Below are 25,254 nucleotides of genomic sequence, written 5' to 3' on the forward strand. Positions count from 1 at the left end.
GATTATAGGCATGAGCCACCGCGCCCAGCCAGAAAGAATCTTAAATCTGGAACTTGTTAGAAAGAAGCTTAAGTCCACCTCAGACCTATTGAATCAGAGTCTGCACTTTAACAAGACCCCAGGGCGATTCATATGCACATTCAAGCATGAGAAGCCCTGTAGCGATGAGCGCTGGGAGGAAGCTGCAATACGTGGATTCTGGTTGTGTGACCTTCAGGAGACCCTCTGCACTTATTGCAGCCACGATTTCTTCATCTGTGTATGGGGATAACTGAACCTCGGTCTATCCACTCCCCATCAAAGCTGGAAGGACCAGAGATAGGGAGTGGATTGACTGAGTTCACACAGCAAAATCATGGCAGAGCTGCAGTTAGCAGCAAGAGCAGGGCGTCCAGCCCTGCATTGCCTCCCTGTGGTGGGGTAGGTGGGTGAGAGGGGGAGGAGAAGTTGGGGGGTGCTACAGATATAACAAACACTCCAACAGGCCTCCAGATTCTTTTGCTATGCCAGTTTGCCTAAGCAGATGCATTGTTAGAAATCATATCTTCCATCTGGAAACCCCGGGGGTTTGGTTTCCATCCCATGTCTTTGCGATCTAAAAAAATAACAAAAGATATCAAAACAAAAGTTGGTGCCAAGGAAGAGAAGTCATTTGAACTAGAGAGAGAAGAATGATGTGTCTACCTTCCTCCTCCTGACTTGTTCTTGGCAGAGTGTGTGGGCAAGCCTGTGCCTGCTGGGCCTCTGTATGCATGCATGTTGTGTGTGCTTATACACATGTGTGTGCAAGCATTTGTATGTCTGTGTGTGCATGGCTGTAAATGCATGCATATGTGTGTATGGTGTTATGCATTTGTGTATATGCATTATGTGCACGTATGCATGTGTGACGACAGAGGGTAGACATGTGCATGCATACCATGCGTGAATGTGTTCATGCAATGAGCATGTATGGGGGTGTATACATGTACATGTGCACTTAAAGCTTGAGTTCAGGAGTGGTAGAGACTTGGAAAGCCCAGGAAATCCTTGACATTCAAGAATTTAACATGCAGTTTTGAGTCGTTTCAAACCAGTCCGTGGCTGGTACTAATTCGTAATTTTGCTAGGGCAAAAAAGCGTGGAACTCAGCTAGTGAGTGAAACCAGCTGAATACCCAGCAATAACCACAGCTTCTTTCTGGAAAATGACCTCAGAACTCCAATTGCTAATGCTAATAATGGAGAGAAAGATGAAGATATCTGGGAATCTCTTGGCTTTTAATCTGAAAAGTAGGAGCAAGGAGTGGATTAAAGAGTGGAGAGTTGAACTTGGCCCTGGCTTGAATCTTTGGCTCCAAATGAGCCCACCATATGCTGCTCTCAGTGGAAATCAGGGAAAGTGATTCCCTACGCAGCTCAAGAGAGCCTCTGGAGCCAGCAAAGAACAGCTCAAGTGAGATTGGAGGCTTCAGTTAATAACTGTGGAAATGGCTTTGGTCCCGTTCTTATAGTTGTTAAATGTCCAAGATAGTAGCTTAACATTTCAGTTACACTCTGCTCCTTTTAGAGAGGGATAGTTTATGCAGAAGACAGTATTTCCCAGCGTGAGGTTGTTAGAGATCTTGTCTTATTTCATGTGAATGTTAAGGGCCCACGGTAATTGTAAGTATCAGGAAAAAATGGGGACACAGGTGCGGTGGCTCACGCCTGTAATCTCAGCACTTTGGGAGGCCGAGGCAGATGGATCACTTGCACCCAGAAGTTTGAGACCAGCCTGGGCTACATGGCAAAACTCCATCTCTACAAATACAACAAAAACTAGCCAGGCATGGGAGTGCATGCCTGGAGTCCCAGCTACTTGGGGAGGCTGAGGTGGGTGGGAAGGGATCATTTGGGCCCAGGAGGTCGAGACTGCACTGAGTCATAATTGCACCACTGCACTCCAGCCTGGGCAACAGAGCAAGACCCTGTCTAAAAAATAATAATAATAAATAATAATAATATTTTAATAGCTCATCGATATTGAAAGCTGATGGTATGTCGGTACTGAGCCAAGGGCTTTTATATTAAGTAAAATGACACTTACATTGAGTAGAATAATAAGATTCTTCGCTTCTAGGAGTATTTTCTGGTAAAACTCTAAATCCTTAAGAGGCAGCTAGAAGTGTTACCTCCTCTGAGAAACTTTCCTATTCATGTTAGCAATTACATTCCTTAATTGTAATGCCTGTCTGTTTCCTTCTTGCCTTTGAGAACTTTATTCATCTGCTCCAGCACCCAGAGCCGCCAGGGCCCAGAGAGAGCTCTGTGTTTGTGGAGTGAATATTCAATGTCCTATGAATTCCACTCCCCGCCCTTTCTGGACCAAAGCCTTTGTCTCTGTCCACTTCTCATTTGAGATAAAATTGATTTGGGACTTTTCGAATTCAAGTTTAACGTCTCATAAAAACACTAGAGGGTTGAGAATGTCCTCTCTTGGAGCCCGAGCTCCGTCTCCAACAGGCAACACACCGGGAAGCCAAGAGCCTTGGACGGCAGGACAATGGCTTCCCCGCAGCCCAGGCTCAGCTCAGTCCACTGCAGTCTCCCCTCCCAGCCTTCTCCTTGGAGATCACCATCTCTTCTGATGGTCACACCCCTCTGCCTACGCCTGGGTCCCAGCCCTTCCCCTGTCTCCAGTGTCCCCTCTCCAGCAGTCACCCCTTCCTTCTCCCCAAAGCATCCTCCTCCTTCTCTTCCTGATCTTTCTTAACAGCATTTCAGTGAGTTGAAGTCTCGCCCTCTTAAAGAATGGTGATAATGCTAACAGCCACCCTTCTAGAACACCTCATTCCCTTCTTTTTCACCTCATGTTTCCCTTTCAGTTTTACAATTATGCTTACTGAAATTTCCTTTTTTTTTTTTTTTTGAGATGAAGTCTTGCTCTGTCATCCAGGCTGGAATGCAGTGCCTTGATCTAGGCTCACTGCAACCTCTGCCTCCTGGGTTCAAGCGATTCTCGTGCCTCAGCCTCCCAAGTAGCTGGGATTACAGGTGTGTGCCACCACATCTGGCTAATTTTTGTAATTTTTAATAGAGACGGAGTTTCACCATGTTGGTCAGGCTGGTCTCGAACTCCTGGCCTCAAATGATCCACCCGCTTAGGCCTCCCAAAGTGCTGGGACTCCAGGTGTGCACCACTGCATCTGGCCCTTATTGAAATTTGTTGGCGGCCGGGCGCGGTGGCTCAAGCCTGTAATCCCGGCACTTTGGGAGGCCGAGACGGGCGGATCACGAGGTCAGGAGATCGAGACCATCCTGGCTAACACGGTGAAACCCTGTCTCTACTAAAAAATACAAAAAACTAGCCGGGTGAGGTGGCGGGCGCCTGTAGTCCCATGGTGGGCGCCTGTAATCCCAGCTACTCAGGAGGCTGAGGCAGTAGAATGGCGTGAACCCGGGAGGTGGAGGTTGCGGTGAGCTGAGATCGCGCCACTTCACTCCAGCCTGGGCAACAAGAGCAAAACTCCATCTCGAAAAAAAAAAAAAAAGAAATTTGTTTGTTTGTTCATTTGTTTGTTTTCGAGATGGAGTTTTGCTCTTGTTGCCCAGGCTGGAGTGAAGTGGCGCGATCTCAGCTCACCGCAACCTCCACCTCCTGGGTTCAAGTGATTCTCCTGCCTCAGCCTCCCGAGTAGCTGGGATTACAGGCATGGAGCACCACGCCCGGCTAATTTTGTATTTTTAGTAGAGATGGGATTTCTCCATGTTGGTCTTGAACTCCTGACCTCAGGTGATCCACCTGCCTCAGCCTCCCAAAGTGCTGGGATTACAGGCGTGAGCCACCGTGCCTGGCCTGAAATTTTTTTTTAAAGAAAGAAAAGAATGCTTTTGGTATTTGTTCACCACCTGCTCCTCTTCCCATGCAACACAGCCTATCTCCACAGCCTGGGTTCCAAGCCTCCAGTGACCTTCGTGTCACAAGCCTAGTGGACACCCTTCAACCTGCTTCTTGGCAGCTTTTGATACTAGAGACCATTTATTTCTTCTCAAAGCTTCCCCTGCCCTCGGCTTCCGTGACCCCACCATCTTGTTTTCTGTCCGTCTCTCCTTTCTTCCTCCATCCCTCCCCTCTCTGCCTTTCCCTAAGTCATGGCATTCCTCCGGGTCCTCCTCTCGCTGTATGGCTTAGTGGTCACCCTCTCCATGGCTGATGGAACCCCAGATTTTCCCTCTGGTCAGCCTTCTCTCCTCAGGTTCAGACCCTTACAGCCAGGCTCCTGTCAGGTGATTGCCCTTCAAGGGCCCCCGGGAGCCTCAAATGCCGCACAACACAGATGTGACTCATCTCCTTGATGCTCACCTCATGGGGCCTTCCAGTGTGCACTCTCTCCTCTTGGAGCCCCAGCTGAGTGAGCGCATCACCATCCACCAGCTTCTCACATGGCAATCCTGAGCCCCACCTTCGCCTCCCCACCCAATGCCACGCCCTCCACCTGGGAGATTCCAGCTCTTCTGTCTCCCTCCTCAAATCCGACCCTTCATCATCCTCATGTCGGCTCTCCAGAGAGACTCCTGCCATCAGCTCCCGCGTGGATAGCTGAAATCCCCTCTCCCGGCCTCCTTTCAAACACCCTTCCAACCCACTCCCAGCAGCCAGAGGGGGCTTCCAAAAGGTGTATCTGATCACGCCTCTCCCTTCATTCATCCATCCAACTCTTGATATATTTATCCAAGACCTACTGTCTGCCAGGCACTACGCTATGCTGGGAGAAGTGTGTCTTAGTCTTCTTTATTCACAAAAATGTGAATGAAGCAGAAGAAACATATCATAAGCACATTATAAGAAGTCAAGTGATTAGCCAGGCACAGTGGCTCATGCCTGTAATCCCAGCACTTTGAGACGACAAGGCGGGTGGATCACCTGAGGTCAGGAGTTCGAGACCAGACTGGCCAACATAGTGAGACCCTGTCTCTATTAAAAATAAAAAAATTAGCTGGGCGTAGTGGTGCATGCCTGTAATCCCGGCTACTTGGGAGGCAAGGCTGGAGAATCACTTGAACCTGGGAGACAGAGGTTGCAGTGAGCTGACATTGCACCATTGTACTCCAGCTTGGACAACAAGAGTGAAAAAAAAAAAAACAAAAAAAAACCCAAAACAGTCAAGTGATGATCAATGCTATGAGGAAAGAGAAGGCAGAGGAGTGGGGAGAAAGATGGATTAGGGAGGAATTTTCAGTAGAGAGGTCAGGGGAGGCTTCACTGAGTAGGTGACATTGAGCTGCAAAAGGAATGAAGTGAGCAAGTAAGCCAGCACGGTCCCTAAAGGAAGCACATTCCAGAAAGAGAGAACAGCATGTGCAAAGGTCCTGTGGCAGCTGGATATCTCCAGTATTTCAAGAACCAGTAGGTTTTTTCCTTCTGTGCTCCAGCTACATTGAACTTTCAGTAGGCACTGTCTTGCCTCTAGTCCCTTGCACATTCCGTTTAGAAACATCCTCCCTCATTCTTCTAGTTAGCCTTTATTAATCTGTTATATTCAACTCCAGCATCATCTCCCCAACCAGGGAGGTTGGTCCAGAACCTCACCCTGGCTCAGTTAGAGGCTGCTCCTCGAGCTTCCAGAGCACCCGTTATAGCATGGACAGATTATATTGCAATGGACAGTTCAGGGGCTGCTTTTTGGTTCTTTGTGGAGCAGAGACTAATTCATTTCTGTGTCCTGAGATTCTGACAATGAAGAAGGCTTTGGTGAATGTTCTGAATATGTTGCTGCCTAACCGCCCCAAATTTGGTAGCATAAAACCACCACTTTATCCTGCTGTTAGATTCTGTGGTCAGGAATTTGGCCCACGCACATCAGGAATGGCTCATCTCTGCTCTGCTGTGCCTGGAGGACACCCATGGCTGGGGCTGGAGGCTCCTGCACCACCGTGCCTGGCCTTCGGGCTGGTTGCAGCTGGGACTGTGTCCTGAGCACCCCCACACGGCCTCTCCTCATGAAATGGGCGTCTCATAGCACAGCAGCGGGATTCTTAGCAGGAGCATCCTGACAGTGACAGAACACCCTTAGAAAACCAGGCAGAGCTGTGTGACCTCTTCTGACCTGGCCCTAGAAGTCACAGAGCATTACTCCAGTGCACACCATTGGTCAAAGCAATCAGCATCTCGCCCTGATCAAGGGGAGGGGTACAGACCCCGCCTTTTGGTGGGAGGCACACCAAAGAATGTAGGGGCTGTGTCTTAAAACCCGATATTGAACGTGTGTCAAATGATCCTGATGGCCAACGTCTGTACCCCATATGACAAATCGCCAAGTGCTTTGATGTACACCTTGTGCGGTCCTCACTGAGATTCCAGGATGAAGAAATGGAGGCTCAGAGAATGAGTTGTGTCCTAACAAAAGGCACACAGTCAGAGACCATGCTGACCAGGGCGGGGGCCCCAGGGGGAGTGCTGCTCACCCCCAGGTGGACCTGCGAGGAGCCTCAGTGGCACAGAAATAATTATGGCTGGTGCTTATTATGTGCCAGGCACCATTCTAAATGTTTCGCAAGTATTAAGTCATTTAGTTCTCATAACCACCCAATGAGGTGGTGTAATTATTCCTATTTTACAAATGAAGATGCTGAGTCATGGAGAAGATATGGAGGAGCCAGGGCCAGAACTAGGGTGAAGCGAGGGAGGCGATTATCTTAAGCACAACATTTCAGATGCCCCCTTACTCCCCAAAACCCCCAAGAATCAAGGTAGAGAACATTTTCATATTATATATATATATCATGCTATCAGTAATATTTCTATTTATTATAATTTTTATAATATATAATATTATATTTGTATTAATTTATATTATAATTATTTTAATTATATTTATTTATTATTTATATATTATCATTATAAATTAACGATATTTAATGCTATCATTTATATATATCTATATAAAATTTTTTGAGACAGGGTCTTACTCTGTTGCCTAGGCTGGAGTGCAGTGGCGTGACCATGGCTCGCTGCAGCCTCAGCCTCCTGAACTCAAGTGATTCCCCCATCTCAGCTTCCCTAGTAGCTGGGATCACAGGCATGTGCCACCACACTTCGCTAATTTTTTTATAGTTTTTGTAGAGATGGGGTTTCTTCATGTTGCCTAGGCTGGTCTCAAACACCTGGCCTCAAGCAATTCTCCTGCCTCGGCCTTCGGAGCCGTGGTTCGCAGACTTATGTAATATTTTTTAAAGAAAAATTAATGCAGAAAATCCATAATGAACAAAATGTCAAAATGTAAAGAAAGATAAGATCAGTACTGAGGTTATATTCAGCCTAGTCCACTCAAACTGCAATTGACCTAGGGACCTGTAAACCTAAGAAGAAATGCTTGTTTTTGAGAACTACTGAATTTTGGCATGGTTTGTTACACGGCACTATTGCAGCAATAGCTGACCAATACAAAAAGTCATTTGCCTTTTAGCAGATGAGCAAATGGTAGATGTGAAATTTGAACTCAGGCAGCCTTAGACCAGAGTCTATGTTATGAACAAGTCAAATGTTCTGCCTCTCTTATTGAGGGGCACATTTAGGTGTGCACCTAGGATACCTGGGTAGGTTCAATCCTGAACTCTTTAACTCACTTTCCTGCTCAGTGTTCCTCTTCCTAGATGAGGTAGGGGTCCCTCTGTGGGTGGCATCCCCCAGATCCCTTTATCTGGTGGATGACCATGGCCTCTTCATTTTGGCTGACACTTTAAGAAGGTTGACCTCAGTTTCTAAAGTAAGGTGTCAAACCAAGAGCAAAATTTTCAAAGCATTTGGCCAAGAACTGACTCCTTGACTCTTGTACTTCTCACGTTTGTCGAAGATATACAATAGTCAGCAGGAAGATTTCCTGCGAAAGAGAATCGCTGTTGCACACTATAGTATGCTGTGAAAGGGACTGCCCTTAGTTCAAGCCTAAAGAGCTAGCTAGACATGTTTCCCTGAGCGGAGTGGCTCTGTGGGCCACTGTCCTCGCCTGATAAATCTCGCGTGTGACAGACTGACTGGGTTAGATGCTAAAGATCCCAGTAAACTCAGAACAACTTACACTTCTAGAGTTGATTGGGGTAGAGGGTGTGAGTTTCATATGCACCAAATGTGGACTGACCACAACAGGAAGCAGGCATGGCAGTGCCTTAGGCCCTGTCCAGTAGAACACCCCAGAGAGGCAAAAAGCCTCTGCACAGAGAATCAAAAGGTGTCAGAAGATTCCTTGGGGCTGCAGAGGGACTAAGCAACTAACCTAGTTTTCTTCTGTCTTCAAGTTCCTCCATCTCTAGGACCTTGTCTCCATCTGCCTGGTTGAAGCCACTGCCACATTCAGGTTCAGTCGAAGGGATAGGGGGAGAGAGTGTGGAAGAGATACACCTGGAAGATAGGGATGCATAGAACTGCATAGAGGCCTCTGCAGATGACAGGTTCCTACTGACAGCAGGAAACAATCTCCAAAATAATCCATGAGATTTTAATGCTATCGTTAACCATTGGCCATACTTGGAGTATGACACCATCTTCCCAAAGTGCCGTAGTAACTAGGCAAAGAAGAACCTCCCTGCTCTTCTCCCTCCACCCGTTCTCAGCCTCTTCTCCCTCCACCCCCAAACCCACCTCCCAAGAATGGAGGAGAGAGGAACCAGAAGCAGCTAAAGGGAGAGAAGGCAAGTGAGAAAAGTGAACTGTCCACCCTTCTCTTCCCGAGTCTCCAGCTTTTTGTGTGCAGTAGACCACCGCTAGGGGAGGGAAGGAAACTCTTTAGAATGAAGACTGGAAATTTGATGATCACACTGGCCAAGGAATTTTAGTTGAGACTGTACTTATTAGTTAAAATGCCTATGGTATATTCTGTTTTTCAAGAGAGATGGGAAAAATCATGGGATAGTCCAAGTTTTCATCTGGGGATGGGGGTTGGATGTGAATAAGTGCTCAGAGTCAATTATTTTAATTTTTATTTACTTCTTTATTTATTTTTGAGGCGGAGTTTCGGTCTCGTTGCCCAGGCAAGAGTGCGATGGCATGATCTCGGCTCATTGCAACCTCCACCTCCCGGGTTCAAGCGATTCTCCTGCCTTAAGCCTCCCAAGTAGCTGGGATTACAGGCATGCACCACCATGCTTGGTTAATTTTGTATTTTTAGTAGAGACAAGGTTTCTCCATGTTGGTCAGGCTGGGCTTGATCTGCCTGCCTTAGCCTCCCAAGGTACTGGGGTTACAGGCATGAGCCACAGCGCCTGGCATGCTCAGAGCCAATTTAAAGCAGCCTTGGGAGCCTAGAGCTGCTTTCTGATTTCATCTGCTAAGTGGAGCTTGTTTGAAGTCAGACCGCCCGTGGTGTCCCAAGGCTGGTCCATTGCATTAGGGTGGCTGCTTGGAGATAACCGACTGGTCAACCAGATCCCTCCTCTTTTCTACAGTGGAGTCACTGCTGGGCATGGGGCCACCTAGCAAAGGACTGCATCTCTCAGGCCTTCTCATAGGTAGGTACAGTCACACGGCTGGGCTCTTGCCATTGCTAGAAAGCGGAAGTGATAAGTCCATCGCCCTGAAAACAGCAGGTGTACCTCTTCCACACTCTTTTCCCCTATTTCTTCTGCTGAACCTGAATGTTGCAGTGGCTTCAACCATGCAGATGGTGACAAGGTCCTAGAGATGGAAGAACCTGAAGACTGAAGAAACCAGGTGGAGGAGAGTGACTTCACCATGAAAAATAAGTTGGGTTCTTCTCTTGTGACAGCAGCTCAGCCTTTTATTGTGAGCAGAAGAGCACCCCATTTTCTGAGTTCCCTGAACCACATCCAGACACTGCACCCCAACTCACTGGACTCTCCCGCCAGAGAGCAACCCCTCAGCTGGCTCGGTTTTAACAGCCCTGGAGACAAAAATGTGCTTTGGAATCAGACATGGTTTCTCATCCAGCTCTGCTCCTTCCTGGCTGTGCAACTTTGGACAAGTGACTTAACCTCTCTGAACTCCATTCCCTCTTATCCAAAAAGGGATTCTAGCTAGCTCTGCCATGAGGAGCCAATGAGAGGATGCAGGTAAAAAGCTCAGCACAGTGCTTGGCACAGAGTAAGGTCTCCGCAAAGGTCGGCTTCTTTCCCCTCCCCCATTCCCAGCAGCCTTCACTGCTGAGCCCCTGGCAGGCCTCCCATCAGCCCCCACCAAACCGTGACGCAGACTGAAGTTTTTCTTTCGAGTAAGTGACAGGTTCAGGGAGGCGGAACAGAACAAGTACTTAGAGTTCACAGCACAGAATTCTTTGAAATCATAATCTCAATGCTCCCTTCCTAGGGTCGGGGGATTAGCCGGCTATCCTGGGCTTGGCTCTAAATGGTCTCACCGTGAAGGGAATTTTCCTACAATCTTGTCCTACCTGCTGTCCCAGGGCTAAGGAGACATGTGTCTTTCTCCTCTGTGGCAGCCCGTCACTGTTAACCCCATTCCAGGGCAAGGACTGTGGGATGCAGGGAACAAGGAGTGGGGCTAGAGCTGGGGCTGGGGTGAGCATGTTCTGTTTGGTGATGATTGGAATGCTGTGAGTTATGCAATAGGAATATCAATTCCTTCTAGCAGAGACCATCAGGGCTGCGAGAGGCTGTTGGTGTGTATCCGGTCCTGATGCCTTCCTCCCGCCTCCCATTTACTCATGAAGAAAAGGAGGCCTGGGAGGGGACGAGACTTATTTGCAGACCCACATAGAGAAAGGGAGTGGCAGCGGCGGGCTGGGCTCCAGCGGGACACTGTGGAGTCCTGGCTTTGTGCACCAGCGCCCTTGTTATGGTGCAGCGCTGACTGCGATGCAGAAAGGAGCGTTTGCCTCCATGCTTCATGTGTCTGAGAACCAGGATCTAGAAAGTGTCCGAGGGACATGCCTCCCACACTGACCTTCTGTGGCTGGTGTGGGCAAAGGATTGGAGGGAAGCTGGGCTGCTAGATTATCAGAAGCTGGGAGAGAGGCCCCCAGGTAGGCAGAGGTTAGGAGATATGTCCCCAGGTAGGCAGAGACTAGAAGCAGGGTCCCCCAGGTAGGCAGAGGCTGGCAGAGGCTGAAAGCAGGGCCCCCAGGTAGGCAGAGACTAGAAGCAGGGTCCCCCAGGTAGGCAGAGGCTGAAAGCAGGGCCCCCAGATATGCAGAGGCTGGGAGTGGGGCCCCCAGGTAGGCAGAGGCTGTGAGTTCTCCAGCTCCCCACACCACGGACTTGCGTGGTCTTGCCTCCACCACTGCCTGGCTCTGTTTATTTTGTGGATGTCTGTGCAAAGGTTGTGGCTTCCCAATGGACAATGAGGTTCCCAGTGGACCTTATACTGACTGTCTCTCAACCTCCTTTAGGGCCTGGCTCCCTGATCCTGCTGGTGGCATTTGCTGATCAAAAGAACAGACTGTTTCCACCTCCCAGATGCAAACTCTTTCTTCAGCCAGACGGAGATCAGACAGCCTCTGGTGTTGAATCCCTGATCTGCCACTTCACCAGCTGTGCCATCTTGGACAAAATATGGAGCTCTCTGAACCTAAATGCTAAGATTGGGTGAACATGAGTGGGCTTCCTTCAGGGCTGGGTGATAGGATGGCGTGAGACCCGCCGGGTAAAACACACAGTGGACACTCATGACTTTCTCCTTTCCCTCTGCCCAGGGAAACCTCTCAGTCCTGGGGGCACGTTCGGTGTCGGTCAGGACCCAGACCTTCTCCCTCAGCCTCCACTTGCCATCCTCACCTACATCCTGTCTCGCTTCACAGGAGGGCTCATGCTGTGAGCCCCGTGTCTACTGGGTTCCGTCCAGAATGCGGTCCAACAAATCCACTACACGCAGGTGGGGGCCGTGTCCTGGCCCCCGGGTTGAGTCTAAGTGAGGCTGCCCACGCTCGGTATTTGAGGCCAGATAATTCTCAGTGCGGTGGGGGTGGAGGGGCAGCCTGTGCACTGGAGGATACTGAACGGTGTTCCTGGCCTCCACCCACCAGGTGAGAGCAGCAGCCCTAGCCCCAGGCTTGGAAAAGGTTTCCAGAGATTGCCAACTGTGCCCTGGAGGTGAAATTGCTGCTGTACAGGAACCATGAAGAACTAAGACACAGAGAACCTCCTGGAGCTAATGGTCCACAGGGGCCCCTCCTGTGTGGACACAGACACCTCAGTACACAAACCTGGAGGACCCAGGAGGACCAAGCTGAAGGAGAGCATCACCTTCCATCTGGGGGTCTTATCCCCCTCCCCCGACACTTAAACTTGAAGGTGGACTCCGTGCTGACCCTCAGGGCCAGGGCACTTAGCAGGTGCATTTTGGGCGGGAAAGGCCAGCTTTGGTCGGGGAGGGGGCACACCTCCTCTTGGAAACACGAAAAATACACATGGGCAAGGACACGGCTTTGTAACAAACTCACTTTTATTGATAGTGTACACGGAGATCCATGGCAGCGGGGCGGTGCCTGGGAGACAGCGGGCCACACACTGGTGCAGCCAAGGTGCCTGGTCTGCTCAGAGGGCTCAGGCAGGGGGTGGGGAAGAGGACAGAGGCGGGGTTGGAGCTGCTGCGTTCAGCACAGACGCAGGCAGGGGCCAAGGCTGAGATGCAGGTGCAGGTATGCAGAGCTGGGGCTGGAGCATGTGTACATCTGTGTGTACATCTGTGTGTACTTGTATATACATTGGCATGGGGTACACAATATCTACAGGGACCCTCACAGACTGATCTAGGGAGAGGGTTGAGGACAAGATGTCCCAAAGCCCTGAAGGCCCCAGGGGCCAAGCATCAAGAGAGGGGGCACATCGTGGTAGGTACCGAATGCCCAGCACTAGCTTGCTTCTGCCACCCACAGACTTGCTGTGTGACCTGGGGGAAGTTACTAACCCTCTCTGGACCTCAGAAAGACCCATTATATGATCACTAAGGTTCCTTAGGGCCCGAAAACTTCCATATGTTTAGAGAGATTAAAATACAAAATATACTTGTTAAGAGCTGATGACAAGGGCCTTTGGTTTATGGGTTCAAACCCACCATGCCTGAGTACATGGTTGGACCCAGCATAGCCCAATCCCGGGCACAAGGAGAAGACCTGCCCTGAGCTTTTCTGTTGGACCCCTCCCAGGCTCAGTTCTGGGTCCCAGCTGCTCCTCCCTGCCTCCCCACCGCTGTGTGTGCAGAAGGTGGTGGGGCAGCAGGGGCCAGGGCTGGGGACCCTCTTGGTTTCCTAGGACACAGTGAACCCAGCACCCAGTAGGTGCTTAATAAATGCTTGAGGAACGAGCACAGTAGAGGACAGCCTGGTTCTAGGTGGAGCTGTACCCTGAACTTCCTAGGGGACAGGGTTGTGGCTTGGGGCTCATCATGTCCCCTCCGAGTCTCAGTGGTATCCTCTGTGAAATGGGAGCATTAAAAAAAGCAGCCCTGGCCTGTCCACCCCACGCTTGTGCAATTGTCTGTAAACCGTGGAGTTCAATGGCGGAGGTCAATGTCTAGGTGCAGACAGGCCATGGAAACCCTGTGTGGGAATAGAGGAGGAAGGCATCCCCAGAGGAGGCCGTGGATCTGAACTGGGTGAGGGCCTGGCCAAGAAGGGAGTCACTAGGCTTTTACAGTACAATGATTTCCATTTCTACTGCTATACATGACATGAAAACAGCTGCAACCACAACAAAGCACAACTGTCGGGCGGAGGGACCTGGGAGAGGAGGCTGAGGAACGTGGTCTAGGGGTGGGCGTGGTCTAGGAGGTGTGGCCACGCCCCCTTCAAACACACAGACGCCACTGGCTCAATGTCAGGGGCAGCTGGGGGCTAACTTGTGTGTATGCTGGGGGTGGGAGGGGGTGCAGGGGCAGCTAACCCAGAGGGTAGGAGTTGCAGGGCTGGGAGAGAAGTTCTCCCAGCTGCCACCCAAACCAAGCTGGGTGTTATGCCAGGAGAGAGGAGACCTTTCTCATCTGGCCTTCCGTGTCCTTTGCATCCTGAGACTTGTCCCAGGAGGCTCCATATGACGCAGCAATCCTCACCCCTCTGGGATCAACATTCCTTCCAACCCCAGGAGAGGAAGGTGTGAGGCTGCAGAGATGTGTCCTCCCACAGAGGAGCTGAAACCACCAAGGAGCTGTGGACAAGGGGACTCAGGAAAGCTGTGAGAAGGCAGACGGATGTGCGGAGGCCAGCGCCCGGGGGCCTCCAGTCTGTGCCTAAGGTCTGTGAACAAGACTGCTGCGGGGGCCTCGGTGGGGGGATGCACACAGCGGGCATCTGGGGCCACCTCCCTGAAGGCACTGGCCAAGCCCCGCCCCAGCATCCCTCGCTCACTGGATGGTGCACTTGTCCCTCTCGCGGGCCTGGCCTTCTCGAAGGACCTTAGCCTTGATGTACTTGAGGTCACTGTTGACGCTGGGGCGGCGGGCAAAGGGCGAGACCATGCCATAGGCGTCCATCTCCTTGACGCGGCGCATGCAGAAGGGCCTGGGGTGGAAGGCGTCACCGTACTGCACGGAGATCTTGCGATGCAGGGCGGGGCTCATCTCGTGCGGCAGCTTGGCCATGCTGAAGAGCACGTAGAACATCTCGTCCACGTTGGTGTTCTTCTTGGCCGACACCTCGAAGTAGGCGCAGTTCTCGTCGCCAGACACCAGCAGCTCGGCCTCGGTGGTGGGCACCTGGCGGCAAAGCTCGCCATGGTCGTTCTTGTTGCCACAGATGACCATGGGCAGCTCTGCCGCCTCCTTGGTCTTGTTCTTCAGGCAGGACTTGACCTCCAGGATCTGCTTCTGGAGGCGCTTGACCTCATCGAAGGACTCCCGGTTATCCAGGCTGAACACCAGGATGAAGACATCCCCTGCGGGGAGAGAGCCCAGGCAGTGAGTTCACCGGCCAGCTGTGACGCCTGCCCTCCTCTGGCCACAGAACACCAGTCCTAACAGCTGGGAGTCACAGGTGCCCTGAAGCAGTTATGCGGCGTAACTGACTTAACCTACGCAGCGACTCTTTGGGGTAGCTGCGATTATTCTCCCCGTTTTCCAGGGCAGGAAACTGAGGCTGAGGGGGTTGAAGCCTCTGTTCACAGTCGTATAGCTAACACGTGGACCACTTGGTTCAAATACAGTCACCTCACTTCACATTTCCTTGCAGGGCTGCAGAGGGGTGGGTGATTTGTGTGGACTGTGTTCAGATAATAAGAATCATTTCTATGAGCGCAGGTGGCCTGCCTGTTTTGCTCAATGCCTAGTTTGCATCTGGCCTCATCCACTTAGCTGCCAGCAGACTTGAGCAGATCACGAAACCTCTGTAACCTCAGTTTCTCTGTCTGTTTCATGCAGATGAAATATTACCTTGCAGGATAATTTTGAGAGTTATGCAAGATAATGAAGGGACAGTGGTACATGCTCAGTGGCCTCAGGTGTCAGTAACGATGAGAATGAAGGCCTACTGGGGGCCAAGCACCGGGTATGTGCTCCAGGCCCATTGTTCTCTTGATTCCTCACTATGCCTCTGTCAAGGAGATTTTGTTACCTTTGCGTTACAGGTGAGCAAACTGAGGCTCAGAAAGGGCATGCAGCCTGTCCAAGATCACACAGCTTCCGTGTGGCTAGGCTGAGATTTCTACCTGATTCTGTCCTCACCTAGCTAGTGCCTGGCACCCGGTAGATGCTCTCTGCTTCTCAAATAAATCATGGGATGAAAAAGTGAGCGCTGGCCTCCAAGGCCCACACTGCCTCCAGGATAACTCACCACATCACTCAAGGCAGGGTTGTGAATCTGAAACAGGGGCTGCTGTGGAGACGGTGGGGTGGTGAGGAGGCTGTCTGGACTGGTGCCTCCATCCCGATTTCCAGCTCTTAACAAGCACCTTCCTCACTTTTGCTTAAACTCCTTTTTTTCTTTCTTTTTTTTTTTTTGAGATGAAGTCTTGCTCTGAGGCCCAGGCTGGAGTGCAGTGGTGTGATCTTGGCTCACTGCAACTTCCGCCTCCTGAATTTAAGTGATTCTCCTGCCTCAGCCTCCGGAGCAGCTGGGATTTCAGGCGCCTGTCACCACGTCTGGCTTTTTTTTTTTTTTTTTTTTTGAGACAGAGTTTCACTCTTGTTGCCCAGGCTGGAGTGCAATGGCGTGATCTCAGCTCACTGCAACCTCCGCCTCCTGGGTTCAAGCGATTCTCCTGCCTCAGCCTCCTGAGTAACTGGGATTACAGGCGCCCTGTAGTTTTGAGACCACACCTGGCTAATTTTTTGTATTTTTAGTAGAGACAGGGTTTCACTGTGTTAGCCAGGCTGGTCTCGAATTCCTGACCTCAAGAGATCTACCCACCTCGGCCTCCCAACGTGCTGGAATTACAGGCGTGAGCCACTACATCCAACCACTTTTGCTCAAACTCTTGATAGCCTTGTGGTGTGACAAGATCCCTGTCTCACAGATGAGGAAACTGAGGCCCAGAGGAATCAGCAACTGGCCCAAGTTCTCGAGAAGAGAAGCAAGCAGCTCCAGCTTCTGGCGGAACGGCTGCCACCTTCCTCTGCACCCCCAGAGCACATCATTTGCTCCCACTTCATGGCACATGGCACATTCAGAATGGTGTCCAGGCCAAGGGTGTGCTCCAAACAGTGAGCTCAGGCACAGAGGAGGGTTCCATCACCCACTCATCCTGGTCTCCCCAGGGCCTGGCACACAGTGTTCACCGAGGCAAGCTGAAGGGATGGGAGGTGATGGAAGAAACTGCAGTGTGGGCTCTTCTGAAAGGCACTTGCAAGGCAGCATCAGCTTGGCAACTCTTCCTTCTTGGGCTGCCAAACCCCATCCCATTAGGCTAATCCGGGGCCCCTGAGGACTCGTGGCCTTGACATATTCAAATGCGAGACTGCGATGCCAAGCATCAGAGATGCCTGTCTGGCAGCTGGAAGAAGAGCTGGTGGTGGAATTAATGGCTTTCAGAATTTCCTGAGCAGCAGGAAAATGAGGTTGAAAAAATGAGGTTCCACCAGGTTGGAAAATGAGGCACGGGTTGGTGTGTGAAAAAAACAAGCATCAGACAGATGTACTCAGAATGATATGCGCTGTAAAAAAGAGACAGACAAAAATACTCTCCATTGTGGGAATACAAATACGAATGCCAATGTAGTCACGGAGGCCCGGAAGGCTCCATGCCAGACTGCCAGGGTGGCCACCTCCGGGGCAGGGGCAGGAGCGTGGGATTGGGGACACGGGTCAGAGGGGCATTAGCCTTATCTGTAGCGTTTGCAGGAGGGTGTGTTTGTGTATTACTTGTGTCACTGAAAATTCGTGCTGAAAATATGCACGTGCTTCCTCTCTACATCTCCCCTCTCTTTCCCTCTGTCATTAGCCTTATTCATAGCAGTAGGTACCCAGTCCCCTCCCCGAGGCTGAGAGGGCCGACACCAATGCAATACCCGTCACTGCTGGAAGCTCCTGCTACAAGCCTTCTTGCAGTCCTCACAGCCTCCCTGCAGGGTATAAGCCCACCGTGTGGCTGGGGAGGCTCAGACTCAGACGGGATGCATGTGCCTCTGTTCACACATTTAAGCCAAGAGGCCCAGAGAGGATTCGAACACAAGTCGACCCAGGGCTCTCCTATCTACATGCCCCTTCTCCAAAACTCGGGGTGGAGCGGGGAGCTTGACTGCTGTCTGGGTCAGATGCTCTGAAAAGCCAGCCTGGAAGAGAAAGCACTCAAGGAGGGGCCACCCCGCAGCCTCAGTCTTGGCCGCGAGGCGGTGGCAGGGCTGGGCATAGCATGGGTTTCTCCATATAGAAGTATCTCAGTTGAAGGGTTATCTTAATGATGCCTAGAGAGTTGCCTGCTCACTCCTTCCCTTATCCCTGCTCAGCAACTTGAGGGGAGTGACTTGGGAAATGATCGTGTAGCTGGGAGTAGACCCACTACAAATGCTGACTCAACAGAAGACTCAGGGATTTATTGTGCACTTACTATCTGCTCACCAAGCGCCTTATGTATATTAATTCATTTAATTCTCACAGTGCCTTTAGGATGAGTGTTGATGCGATGCAACTTTACATGAGAATGCTGAGACACCAAGAGATAAAATCCCTTGCCTCGAGGTACAAAGCCGGGAAGCAGCAGAACCAGGACTCAGACCCAGGTGCTGGGTCCCGGGCTTGTCCTCTTAGTTACCATGCTAATGCAGTGTAAACGAGTGCACAGCCCCTCAGCTCCACTCACCCTTTCTTCCCCCTCACCCCCGCCCCCTACAACCTCCCTGTCCCTCCTCACCCCTCCCAGCAGGGCTGAGAGGCTGCGGTGTGGCTTTGTCTGAAAGCACAAGAGCAGACTCCCTTTTCGAGCTGTGCTGCCATTGGAGTGAGTTACTTAACCTCTCTGGGCTTCAGTTTCCTCACTTGTAAAAAGGGAACGAATAACTATTTGTGAGGGCTAAATAACTACATGCCGGACAAGGGGGCTCACGCCTGTAATCCCAGTACTTTGGGAGGCTGAGGTGGGCAGATCACGAGGTCGGGAGATCAAGACCATCCTGGCTAACATGGTGAAACCCCATCTCTACTAAAAAGACAAAAAATTAGCTGGGCGTGGTGGCACGTGCCTGTAGTCCCAGCTACTTGAGGGGCTGAGGCAGGAGAATCGCTTGAACCCAGGAGGTGGAGGTTGAAGTGAGCTAAGGTCGCACCACTGTACTCCAGCCTGGGTGACAGAGTGAGACTCCGTCTCAAAAAAAAATAAAATAAAATACACCACATGCCAAGCTCTAAGAACAGGGTCAGGCCCATAGCTTCTGATAAGTGTCAGCTACTGCCATCACCGTCACTATTACTATGACCAAGTCCCCTTCCCTTTGGTGACCACTGCCAGGATCCTGCCCTTACCTCTCTAGGAGGTGGCAAAGGCCTGGGGTGTGGGAGACCTGAGCCCCGTGGACTGACTGTAGGCCCCGGAGCTCTGGTGCGTCATCTCCTAGAGGAGGAAAGCAGCAGCCAGGGCATCATTCTGTTCGCTAGAAAGGAATATCCCTGGGGCATGCTGGTATCAGCTCCTGATCTGGAAGGCGGCCCCGACAGCCATGAGTAATCGATCTGGAGTCTAACAGAATGGAATCGGGGCCCCCGACTCCATCACTAGTTCTAGCAAGTGGCAAAATCTCTCCGAGCCTCACTGTGCAGGGATGACGCCTGTCTCAGATGATGGCTATGCAAGTACTATGCAAACTGCCAAGTGCCCAGCACACTCCACACCCATGTCCCGGCCCTGCCACCCCAGCCCAAGCACCGGTGGGCCTCACCTGTGAGGATGGAGAGTCTGCGCATGGCGGGGAAGGGGTGGTTGCCGGAGGTATCCAGGATGTCCAGCTGGTACATGTCGCCGCGGATGTTGTACACCTTGCGGTGGAAGTCCTCGATGGTGGGTGTGTACTGGTCCTCGAAGCGCCCATTGAGAAAGCGAGACACAATGGAGCTCTTGCCCACCCGAGAGGCGCCCAGCACCACCATACGATATGAGTTCTTGGCGGGCACACTGAGCGTGCAGTTCCCGCTGGACAAAGTCTTCATCATGGCTCGGGGCTGTGACAAAGCGACAGAAGCAGACGTCAGGGGACCCTCGACCTGGCCCTGCCACCTCTTGTTAGAGGCCTTGGCCTCCTCTCTAGGGCCTCTGTCTAGGTCAATGGGAACCTCAGACGAGGTTCTAAGGGGCCTTGGAGTTCTACCCTCTCATTCATTTATGCCCTCTCCTTTACTCCTTCCTTCATCCACTCACTCACTTACCGTCCGTTCATTCATCCTTTTGTTTATGCAAGCCCCGGACTCCTGGGATTTGAATCCTTTCCTTGCCTCTACCTACTGACCTTGGGCAAGTAGCTTAACCTCTCTAGAAGTCACTTTTCTCATCTACAAAATGCGCCCAAGTCATAGAGTTGTTGCAAAAGGCTCAGCACGTGGTGAAATCTCAAAAATGGTATCTATCGTGAGAATCCGTTCTTTCCCTAGTTCATCCATCTGGCTTTCCAGGAGCCTGTGAGTCTAGGATAAGACACAGGGAAGGCACTAGCATGCATTTCTTAAGCCTGAGGCAGAGCGCGGTTCTGTGGTCATTCAGCCCTCCTGGGAAGAAGGGAAGGCTAGGTCCACACCACATGCTCCAAGCTGGATGCCTGGGGTTGCTCCTGCAGCCACCCACCTTTAGACCTGTGCTCTGCATCTGGCAGGCTCCCTCCGCTCCATGGCCTGCCCGGATAGTTTTGCCTCCCAGGCCCTAGGTGTTTACTTGCCTCCAGGAGACCCGGAGGCCCGGAGTAGAGGATGTGGAATGGGGAATAACTCATGGCTGGCTCAAGTTTCCCGCCCAACTCCAAAGGTTAATGGTTCTGGGGCAAACCCAAAGCTTTCTATGGGAGCCTCTTGACCTCATGAAAGAGGCCGACATGGATCCAAGCTCTTGTATAAGCAAACCCACAGGCTCCACCAGGCTCATCCCAAAGGCTCTTTACAGCCCAGCCCTCCTTCCTTTCCTACCTCAGTGCCCACCAGAATCCCCAACCCAGAACCCCTGACCCCAGTCACCCTAGTTAGTTTGAGCTCTGCTGAGATCGGCCTCCACTCCTTTGCTCATGCCACCCCTCTGCAGAACACGCTCCTCCCCTTAAGTTTCAGGATCTGGCTCAAGTGCCACCTGCTCTCTGAAGGCCTCTCTGATGTCCCCACCCTAGCAGGAATCCCTCCTCTCTCCAGAGGAGAGCTTTCCAGCTCCTGAACTGCAGATGGGCACAGGCCTGCTGAAATGTCAGTCCCCTCGGTCCTCCGCAGGCTGCCATAGGTTGTGCAGGTTGGCCACTGCACAAGGGACATGGCTGGGTGGGCAAGTGGGGGCTGCATCCCAGAGGTGGGGGCTGCATCTCAGAGGTGGGGGCTGCATCCCAGAGGAAGGGGCATCTTGTGTAGAGGAAGACACATTGTTTTTAAATTCACACAAAAAGCTGTATGTGCCCATACTTGGTCCCCACCCCAGGATGCCCCAAGTCGGTTTCCTTGAGTGCCTCCTCCATTAACCCAAGGTGCTTTCCAACACCATCGCTTCCTGGCTATCATGATGCTAAGGTCTGAGATGGCCACTCGAGGTGGAGAGGTTGCCTGCATGTGAGTCCCTGGCACACATCTGGATCTGCTCACCCTGTCCAACTACCAGCCTCTGTGCAGGAAACCGCCTCTCAAAAATACCTTTGTTATAAGTCCTGATTGGTGGTATTTGCCAATTTCCATGGCGTAAATGCTCCCACCACGGTCAATTCTAAGCTACCAATGTGACTTCAATGAATGAATCACAAAGGGACGCACACAATAAGCCAGCTCAGCACACGGCGGACCCCAGGCCTGGAGCCACAAGGACGGCAACTGCTGCCACTTGAGCCCATGCAGTGTGCCAAGCCCCGCACTAAGTATAGAAATAATCATAGCTGGCATTTATTTTGCAGCTAAAATATGCCAGAGTGTTCTAAGTGCTGCACACATGTTAACCTATTTCTTCCTTCAGTAACCCCAGAAAACAGGTGGTGTTATTCTCCAATTTACAGATGAGGCAACTGAGGCACAGAGAGGTTAAATTACTTGCTTACAGTTGCACAGCCAGTAACCAGCAGAGGAGAGGTTTGATCCCCGGTGGTCTGCTCCGAGCTCAGAAGGCTCTGTGACTAGCCTACTTGGTTAATAAGGGAGCCTGGGCAGTAGTTCAAGCCTAAGACCCCCACGTCCCCCACCCAGCTCCCGCCTACAGCTGTCTTTGAATTTATCCCACAAAACTGCCATGCCATGTACACAGCAGGGGCTCAATAAACGGTCTGTGCATTCATCAAATGGTAAATGGCTCTGTCTTTGGGTTTGCCTGAAGCCCCCCTCTGGGACCTTCTTTCCTCAGCCTCAACCACCTGACTGGCCCAGGGGCCATGCTAAGGAGGGCCCTCCCCTAGGGCAGCCCTGATGAGGTGCCCAGGGCATACGTGTGGGAGGCAGGAAGTGAGAGAGAGGAGGGTGGAGAGAGGGCTGCCAGACCACAGCAGGGGAGCCCTTCTCAGTCTCTGCCAGGCTGTCTCAGCCAGCCTGGGCCTTCAGCAGAGATGGGGGGGAAAGAAGCCCTACCCCATGACAGCCCCCTCCCCAAGGCCCTCTGCAGACAGCTTCACTCTGCTGGTGGTCACTTCTGTCTAGACAGGACGGGAAAGGGGCCAGAAGCTCCCAGGGATAGTATGTGTCTCCATCACTGCCCTGCCCAGCCTCCAGCCCAGAGCTTGGTACAGACGAGATGATAGCAATGACTTAATGAGCTTCAGGGAGTCAGAGAGAGGAGGCAGGAGTCAAAGAGGCAGAGAATCAGAGAGAGGAGGCAGGGAGTCAGAGAGAGGAGGCAGGGAGTCAAAGAGAGGAGGCAGGGAGTCAGAGAGAGGAGACAGGGAGTCAAAGAGGCAGGGAATCAGAGAAAGGAGGCAAGGAGTCAAAGAGAGAAGGCAGAGGGTCAAAGAGGCAGGGAATCAGAGAGAGGAGGCAGGGAGTCAGAGAGAGCAGGCAGGGAATCAGAGAGAGGAGGCAGGGAGTCAAAGAGAGGAGGCAGAGGGTCAAATAGGCAGGGAATCAGAAAGAAGAGGCAGGGAGTCAGAGAGAGGAGGCAGGGAGACAGAGAGGGGAGGCAGGGAGTCAGAGAGGGGAAGCAGGGAGACAGAGAGGGGAGGCAGGGAGTCAGACAGAGGAGGCAGAGAGTCAGAAAGAGGAGGCAGTGAGACAGAGAGGGGAAGCAGGGAGTCAGACAGAGAAGGGAGGCAGACAGAGAGAGGAGGCAGGGAGTCAGAAAGAGGAGGCCGGGTGTCAGAGAGGAGGCAAAGGGTCAGAGAGAGGAGGCAAGGTGACAGATAGAGGAAGCAAAGAGTCAGAAATAAGAGACAGGGAATCAGGGAGGACAAAAAAGGAGAAAAAAATCCTCTGTGGTTTTTTTCTCTGAGAGAAGACTGATTCTTCACATGGCCTGAGCCATGTGGGGCTGTGTGAGACATCTGGACACCTGGACGCCAGGTGACAGTGCCTCTGTGGGCTCTGCCTCCTGCCTCCACATCTTTCTTCCCTCTCCTCCCCCAGAGGTGGCACCATGGGCACCCTTGTGGGCACGTCTCTCCTCTGCAGCCTGTTCTCCCTTCTCTATCCTCAGCCAGGCTGACCTCACACAGCAAGGAGCAGACAGGGATGAGTTCGAAGGGCCCTTTGGGAATTTGGAGTCCAATATCAATGACTGAATGGATTTCAGGAAGTCAGAGAGAGGAGGCAGGGAATCAGAGAGGGGAAGTAGGGAATCAGAGAGACGAGGCGCTGAGAGGCAGGAAATTCAACAGAGACCCCCTAACAACACAGGTATCCGAATGCACATACTGTGACTACTGACCCCGCCACAGGGCCATTCTGAGGACAGGTGGAAGCCAGAAAGTTCCCAGAGCAGAGATGAGGGGGCGCCATCCCGGGGGCACAGTAATCACAGCCAGGAAGGCATCCATCAGCCCACTTAACTGATGGGGACATTGACGCTCAGAGAGGTTAAGTCACTTGCCCCACTTGACACAGCAGATGACTAGCTGGGCTAGGATCAGAACCAGGTTGTTTGGCTCCAAAGTCTGGGCTCTTAACTCTATGAAAACCCACTCCTGGCCAAAACTGGTCTTTTCCAAAACACTGTCTATCTCAGTGAAGCCTCAGCTGGCGTCATGCTGGGGGATGACCCCTGAGACATATTATATTCTCACTCCTTCTCTCGCTGCAGGCAGCAGAGTGGAAAGGGGGCAGCCACCTCCCAGGATTCTCCCCCAACCCTGCCAGCCACCTCCGAGCAAGTGCACCTGTGGATTCAACACTTCTTCTCCCTTAAGCCTGTCCCCCAGGGCCTGCCTGGAAGATGAAAGAGTCACACAGGCACAGGCAGCGGGACAAGAGCCTGGACGTGTTCTCCCAGTGTATGCCCCAGAGCCTGTTTCACTGCACTGCTCCTCCTCCACCCCCCATGCCTCCTCCATCAGCGCACACTCAGCCTCTCTGGACACGCACATTGCCGTCACTGGCCTCCAGCTGCCACTCTGAGAGTCCAGGGGCTTGGCAAAGCCAACCCCACCACCCTTGGCAGCTCAGGTGGTAGAAGGTAGGCGGGCATCCGCTTCTGGCAGGCCAGCTCTGCCTCTCACCAGCCCGGCAGCCCTGGGCAAATGACTTGGCTCCCTGGGGCTCAGGTTATTCCTCTGTTAATGGTAAGAAACAAACTCCCTGTGTGGCCCTGGGCTTCCAATAAGTCTGGAGGCTGACCCAGCTCCTGAGCCACAGCAAACCTGAACACATGCTGGGTTCTCTTCTTCGTGGCACTTTATCTTGGCAGCCGTGGGGCTGCCCAGTGAGGCTGGACTGGAATGCAGGCGCAGGTCTTGCAGGGAACCCATCTTGCCTCTGACACCACGGGAGGCCTGAGTCACCAGCTCCTGACCTGGCTGCTCCCTCCCAGCCTGGCTTCCCACCTTCCATGAGGTCTTGGACAACATCCCCTGTCATCCTCCCAGTGCTGGGGACAAGGGGAGGGGAGGGCCCAGAGAGGCCTCCAGAGCTGCCTTCTGGGCCCTCCAAGACAGCTAAGTTACAGGAAACCCCTCCTGGGAAGGGGATCATTCAGGAAACTCACTCAGCACCAACCCAGAAAAAGCTCAAGAACTCTGGATAAGGAGTCTTCTTAATCTTCCTTCCCCACCTCCAGGTATGCAGGCTGCAGCCAGCTCCAGAAGGGGGACAGGAGTGTTTGGGGAAGTTGACTCGTCTTCCCTGAGCCCCAGTTTCCTCCTATTTAAATGGTCTATTACTCTAGCTTTTTAAATGGAAAGCCTCTGGCACCAAAACTAGAACATAGTAGAAGCTCAATAAATCTCTCTTTCCTGGGATAAGTAAAGGGTATAGCACCCAGTTTGACACATATAGTAGGTGCTCAACGAATTTAATTTTCTCCAGGTATGTAAAGTTGCCAGACGATCCCGGCACATAGTAGGTGCTCAATCAATTTCACTTTCTCTGGTCATCTAAGGAATCACTGAGCTTTCCTCCTCCAAGCCTCTACCCTTTCTTCCCGGCTGCTCCACTTGCCCCAGATCCCCAGCTTTACTGGGGTGTCTCCTACCTGGGAATGGCGGGCCCGGCCTCTGGCACGGCTGGGAGAGCTGCCTGGAAGCGCCGAGAGCTGCGGGGAGCCGCCTGCTGCTCCAGCCGCCGAGCCTCCCAGACTCTGTGGTGACTCCCGGGTCACTGCGCGGGGA

General features: G+C 52.1%; 1 protein-coding gene across 1 annotated transcript; it reads right to left on the reverse strand.

The window, feature by feature from the left end:
* Positions 1-12,349: 12,349 nt before the first annotated feature.
* On the reverse strand, positions 12,350-25,248 carry RASD2 (RASD family, member 2). Its single transcript, XM_011978967.1, has 3 exons — positions 25,119-25,248; positions 19,225-19,504; positions 12,350-14,795 (listed from the first exon to the last, which is right to left on the reverse strand). The coding sequence occupies exons 2-3, from the start codon at positions 19,493-19,495 to the stop codon at positions 14,266-14,268; spliced, it is 801 nt and encodes a 266-aa protein (XP_011834357.1). The 5' UTR covers positions 19,496-19,504; positions 25,119-25,248; the 3' UTR covers positions 12,350-14,265.
* Positions 25,249-25,254: the final 6 nt, after the last annotated feature.

The sequence above is a fragment of the Mandrillus leucophaeus genome, unplaced genomic scaffold (genome assembly GCF_000951045.1).
Source record: "Mandrillus leucophaeus isolate KB7577 unplaced genomic scaffold, Mleu.le_1.0 Scaffold2, whole genome shotgun sequence".
NCBI lineage: Eukaryota > Metazoa > Chordata > Mammalia > Primates > Cercopithecidae > Mandrillus > Mandrillus leucophaeus.